The sequence below is a fragment of the Cornus florida genome, unplaced genomic scaffold (assembly GCF_030987335.1).
Source record: "Cornus florida cultivar Cherokee Brave unplaced genomic scaffold, ASM3098733v1 CherokeeBrave_3.0.0_Hap2_Chr10, whole genome shotgun sequence".
NCBI lineage: Eukaryota > Viridiplantae > Streptophyta > Magnoliopsida > Cornales > Cornaceae > Cornus > Cornus florida.
The window spans coordinates 115,501,678-115,508,109 of record NW_026775580.1 but is presented as its reverse complement, the minus strand read 5'-3'; the positions used below and the strand labels follow the sequence as shown (position 1 = coordinate 115,508,109).

The 6,432-nt window shown below is 37.5% G+C and overlaps 1 protein-coding gene across 7 annotated transcripts; it reads left to right on the top strand.

Annotated features, from left to right (window-relative positions):
• LOC132277657 (uncharacterized) lies at positions 1-6,432 on the top strand. Of its 7 annotated transcripts, none has more exons than XM_059779495.1 (9): positions 4-465; positions 2,612-2,695; positions 3,540-3,574; positions 3,717-3,828; positions 4,972-5,045; positions 5,384-5,495; positions 5,703-5,830; positions 5,929-5,974; positions 6,084-6,432. In XM_059779495.1, exons 1-9 carry the CDS (start codon positions 265-267, stop codon positions 6,159-6,161), a joined length of 870 nt encoding a protein of 289 aa, XP_059635478.1. In that variant the 5' UTR covers positions 4-264; the 3' UTR covers positions 6,162-6,432. The 7 variants fall into 7 exon arrangements, with proteins under 7 accessions (XP_059635483.1, XP_059635482.1, XP_059635480.1 ...); XM_059779496.1 differs by having other exon boundaries at positions 5,926-5,978; XM_059779494.1 differs by having other exon boundaries at positions 6-465; positions 5,926-5,974.

Genomic DNA, 6,432 nt, shown 5'->3' with positions numbered 1-6,432 from the left:
ATGAGCCCATCGCGTCACCATGTGCTCTCTCTCTCTCTATCTCTGTGATGAACAAAACAAGACACAAATCGATTATGTGCCATGAGAGAGAGAGAGAGAGCAGGGGCAGATGAGAAATTCTGTCTTGTTTTGTTCATCACAGAGATAGAGAGAGAGAGCACATGGGCCGATGAGATAGAGAGAGAGCACATATTATTCGATTCTTTTCACTTGTGTCTTGTTTTGTTCATCACATAGATAGAGAGAGAGAGAGCACATAGGCAGATGAGAGGGGAAATGAAGAAACAATCGTGGGTATGGACATGCCTCACTCAGCTCTCCCTCTGCTTTGCTCTCTATCTTGCCCTCAAGATGGGTCAACCTCACAATCATAACACAAGTTTGAGTAGACCTATTGATTTTTACTTCATCACCGTTACTGGTGGGTCTAGACCCCTTCAACAACAGACCCATCTCCTCAAACAAGTCAGTTTTTCACTGCTTTCTTTTGTACTTCAACAAAACTTTATATTTTCCTAATGGAAACCCTTGTGGGTTTTTTCTTAATTTTTATTTATTTTTCGTAATATTTGGAGTGGACATTTTATTTCTGTTGGTGGGTATGGCTTAACCAAATGCTCTTGGACTTGATAAAATGTCGATAGATGGTATATTCTATTTATTGGGTTCTAACTCCAATCCACAAGCTTTATTTCGTAGTATTTGAGTTTCAGATACATGGATCCATCTTCTTCAATGGGGTTCTTTGTAAAGCCTGCGGTGTCACTTATTAGAAGCTGACATGGCACGATGACAAGTCATCACGACCCTAACCAAATCTTCCGTGGCGATTTGAAAAGTCAAAAGTCTCGATAAACTAATTCTCGAGCACCCTAAGCCCATCAAGCCTTGAGAGACCAACTCTCAAGCATATTAAGTCCTGATACCGCTCTAGGCCCATCAAGCCTTGAGAGACCAACTCTCGAGCATATTAAGCCCTGGCATCGCTCCAAGCCCATCAAGCCTCAAGAGTCGACCCCTGAGCATCCTAAGTCCTGGCATCGCTCCAGGCCCATCAAGCCTCAAGAGTCAACCCCTAAGCACCCTAAGTCCTGGCGTCGCTCCAGGCCAATCAAGCCTTGAGAGACCAACTCTCGAGCACCTTTAAGCCCTGACATCGCTCCAGGTCCATCAAGCATCGAGGAGCCAACTCTCAAGCACCCTAAGTCCTGGCATCGCTCTAGGTTCATCAAACATCGAGAAACTAACCTTCGAGCATCCCTAAGCCCTGGTATCGCTCCAGGCCCATCAAGTCTCAGGGAACCAATCCTTGAGCACCTTAAGCCCTAGCGTCGCTCCAGGCCCATGCAAGCCTCAAGGATCTAATTCTCGAGCACTCCAAGCCTTAGTATCATGCCAGGCAACACCACTGCGAAGGATCAGAGCCCTAAAAGGCTCGCTGTCAAATTTCGCACATAGCACGAACCGAAGGTAGGGTCTTCGTAGCTATAAAGAATCTAAGATAGGGAAACTTAGGAGGATCTTGGATTAGTGGATGAGAAGTCAAGAAGTGTCTTCGCTTTTAGCAAGGCCCAATTAACAAGATAATGGGATTATACACATTATGACAGCAAACCTTAAAATCACATTTAATGCTATGTTAGGCTTGACCAGCTGGCGGCCAAGCAACATTTAATGCCCTTGATTAAGGGGGAAATGATATAGCAACAAAGTGCAAGGCTCGATGAGAGGATTAGACCCTTTAGGCTCCTAAACCTCCAGGATTACCCACGTAGTCCTAACTAGGAGCAAAACATGCAAGAAACCATGCATGAAAGGGACCATTGGATAACAACCAATGGAATCTGGGCCTATAAATAGTACTATCCCATGAAGAAATGGATAACGAGAAAGGAAAAGCTGTCATAAAATATTGTATACTTGCCCTACCACCATCTTAATCTTGACAGTTGGTCTTTTTCTCCTCCTCTTATAGTGAGCATCTCATCTGTTTCCTTCGTATTTGTATTACTGATATTGCCATTACATACTTATTTATTGTTTGATCAAAAAGAACCCCTACAAAGCCTTATCCTCAGTTTGACCTTTTTTTCGCCCCCAGTTGTTTCAACCCTTCCTTGTTTTCCTGCCGTCCTGTTAGTCTGTCTCAATTGCTTTTATGTTATGTTTGGGAGAACTGAATCAGTAGCTTGGATTTGGAATTGGAGAAAAATTTAGTTAAAACTTGAATTAAATTTCCTTCCGTGGATTTGGTATTTCCAAAACACAACAGAAATTTTAGGTTTTCAGTTCGTATAGCATCTTTTACTTTATTGGTAGATTTGTTGCCCATTCGTTCCCTTTCACATTCATATACATTGGTTGCGATTTGGTTTTCAATCTTCTTCATTAACAGGCTTGACCACTTAATTCTCTTTTCCACTTACAGGTTGGTAAATGGTTATCAATTTCCTTTTGCGTCCATATACTGTCACTGCACTTCTGATGTTTCGTCCTCACATGTTCTTTAATAGTGAACATGGTTTTATATATATATATATATATCTGGGTTTGCTCTTTACTGTCTTGTTTTTCTATTCTCTTTTTTTATTCGATTTTGTTGTTGATGAAGATGAAGAAAGTGGTAAAGACTTACAATGCGAGGTTTGTGGTCAACATTAGTGAACTTGGAGAAGATGATCCACTTATGCAAAATGTAAGACCTCTGTCTTCACCAAGATTTCAATTTGGATAGCCTTTCCAGTTTTCCATATAAAATTAATGTGACCGTTAAACTCAATTTTATTGTTGTGATTTGTTAGTCACGCAAACTTTATATAAATCCAGTTTACAATTAGCAATCAGTGCAAAGCCATTTTGGTGTTTTGTGATCAATAGTTGAAGTTATGCATGGTTGATCCTTGAAAAAATGTTAGAAGTGAAGTCTTCCAAGATTCTTGTGAAATCTCCAACGAGAAGGTATAAAAAACACGACACTATGAATTCTTTTTTCTCATTTAATCTTTTGTGAGATGATAAAAATATGGAAAAAGCTATACCAAGAATTGGTTCACATAGAAATGCACATATTGCTTCATGTAAGAATGCATGTAGAATACCAAAGGGGGTTATTCACGTTCCTTTCTTGCATTTTTGTACCATGGGAACTGATTTTCTGCTAGAAAAATGATATCATTTGGAACAACGAATTGGAACTTCTACTTCTTCCTGTGTAGGATAACTGAGATTAATGTTCCACTGAGTTATGACTGGAAAAAAGAAAAATAAAATACGATGAAAGGAAAAAGAAATAGAAACACTCGTTTTTGGTTGGCTGTATCTTTAAAGAGTTAGGTTCCCATGATGATAACTGCCATTCATGTCAAAAGATACATGCTACTAGAGAATGAAATCTACGAGACCTAGGCTAAGTTTTTGTTGTCATTCTGGGGCGTGGATGGGTGGTTTTTGGGTTGAGTTCTTGGTTTGCAACTGCTTTAGCTAATTTAGTTATCACTAATCTCAACAATTAGCAAAATCTAACACAGCTTCATTTACAGGCCACATTGTATTTTCAGTCTCCAAAAGTTCCCTGGTACACCATCCTCTTTAAGATAATTCTCTGATTTTGGTATTTCTATCTTGTAGAGGTTCATTTAGAAACCTTGGGTTTCATGGGTTTATAAGAATAAACTTTTTACAAACTATCTCTTCAGCTGATAGTCCTGAACTTGTAGGTACACAACTAGAGCTTTGAAAGGACAAGGGGCAGATTACTTCCTCAAGCAGATCAAAATCCCTTACGGGAAAACGTTGGATGTTATTGTTGTCAATACTGGGTTATTGCAGGTCTGTCCTTTTTCTCTTTTGTGTGTCGTCCATAATTTTCTGGTTTTCAATTTGCAATATTATTATAATCTGGAAAAGGAAACTCTGTCTCCCTTTTGTAGTTGCAGTATATCTGCTTAGGGTAGTTGCAATTTTGCTGGAGCCAATCCTTTTTGTGTTCTCTCTTGGTATGGTTCACCTTGCTCCAAGTGTCTTGTTTCTATCCCAGAGTACATATAAAAGATAATCAAGCCAATATAAGTTCCTTATATGTTCTTTAAAAGACTCTACTATATTGTATATTTCAAATATAAAGCATGTGAATCATCTTTACCATGTTATGACACGCATTGAATGCCTCATACTACAGGTGAAGCTGGTCCTAGTTTCCTATCATGGTTAAATATCTGTGACACTGGGACTATATTATTGCTTAAATCCATGGGATTATGATTTTTTGTGGATCAACGTTTAGATTTGAATAGTTTTGTTGGTTTTCTAATCAGCTCATCCATATTTGTAGGAAGATGTACTTGTTTATTTAGCTTATTTTGTAAAAGTTTTGGGTAAATAACTATTTTTTTCATTCTTACAGAAACAGAAAAACAAAAAGTAAATAAATAATTCTTTTGAATAAATTATGTCCATATGTTTAGATTCTAGCGGCTCTGTCTGTTGTATCTGTTATTCTCTTAAATTTGATTACATAATTACTGTCTCACCAACAGTTTCAGCACTTCTTCCTTTTAATTTTCAAGTTTGGGATTCATGAGGTCCATTATAAGGTTAGAGAATGGGATGGCTTTTGATATAGTAGAGGTAAAGTTGGTTTTGTGGGAGTGTATTCATATTGGAGGGTGCAGATAGATCTTTTGTAGGATCAATAATTTCCACTTAACTGAAAAATAATGCAGCACTAATATAATAATTGGCACTTCTAATGCTTGAATATAGCTATTTTCTCTAGCTGTGGACGAGAATGGTTCTCACACACTAATACATATCTTCATTAGGTCTCTTTATGTAGTTATCTTTCCTTAGTACATTCTTGCCAAAGGAGTAGTGGTGTAGTTTGAGAAATACATGTAGTAAAGTTTATTGTAAGAGTATTTTAATTCTTTTTAGTTTGGAGCATTTTGAAACTTGTTTAACTTTATGATTTAGGATCTCTCAAATGGCACTGGAAACAATCAGTTACATTGGCTGACGAGCAAACTTGAAGCAAGCAATAGCAACTGGTACAATCAAATTGCATTCTATGTGAAAAACTTGCAATAAATTAAATTTTCATGGAGTTCCCGTTAGGTCTTATGTTGTTTTGATATCGATCCATGTTCATGATACACCATTTGAAATTCCAACGACCCCCTTTCGAAATTATGGCATTTGCACATGATATTGTGAAATTATTGTTTTCTATTTCGATTATGACATGAACCCAAAATATTGTCAAGTAAAAAGTTCACTTGTGAGAAAGTTTCTTTCAGTTTATCTTTGCGGCCTTCCACGTTGACTATGTTTATCAGGCTAGGCATCTCAAGCCTAATTGCATTCTTTTTCCTCTTTCTGAATCCAGGCAAATTGTTGTCGGATTCCACCCACTGATAGCTTGTGATGAGAACACTGAGCAAATGGAAGCAAAACAAAATTTGAAGCCTTTACATGATATACTTGTGAAATATGGAGCTGTAAGTGAAAATTCTAACGCCCCAAGGTTCTGAATCTTTTTCTCTTTTTTTTTGGGTCAAAATCAAATTTCTGGAAGTTCAGAAACTCAAATTTCATCCCAGGAATGTTGGTTTTGTTGACAAATCTGTGAAAAAAATTCAGTAGGAATTATGAAATGGCTCAACTTTCATGGAGACCAACTTCTGTTTTGTGCATTTTCTCTTTAGAACGCGTACCTGAGTGGACAGTCTTGTGATCATTATATACGTAAAGGGTTTACAATGCACATCAATTCAAGTGCAATGGAGAAAGGCCCTTATTTTACATCTATTAATCGAAGTTTAGTTTTAAATAAGTGAGTACTTCTTTCAATTTCCAGTGGAGCTTTGCAGTTGCATTTAGATCTGCCGCCTTATCTATATTTTTATTCTCTCTTTTTGGTTTCACCAGAAGAACATTCAATGGATTCCTTCTTCATAGAGTCAGCTCCCTAGAGATTGTGGGTATCAAGCTTTTTCTACAATTGAAAACTGATTCATAGTTTCTGGTTGGTGATTACGTTTCACGGAGTTCTTGCTATCATAAATTGATTCATCTTTCTGTGACAGGTGACATATTTCGTTACCTTGAATGGGGAAGTCGTGCACAAAATTTTACTCCAACCAAGAGGTAGGGAGGTCATGTAAATCTCACATTAGGAGGATCAAGTGTTCATCCGTTAAAGTCACTTCAGAATTTGTTCAACACTCTCTGTCTCTCTCTCTTATATCTCAGCAGCCACTGCCCCACAATTCTTTTAGTTATTCCTGAATACTGAGTCAATGTAAATTATTACACATCTGTATTTTTTTTTTGAAATTATTGTAGAGCGAGCTTCACCTTACATTTTCCTTACTTTCATATGTATGTATACTTTTGACATTAGTTTGTAATTAGTGATGATTTGATTTGAGCTCT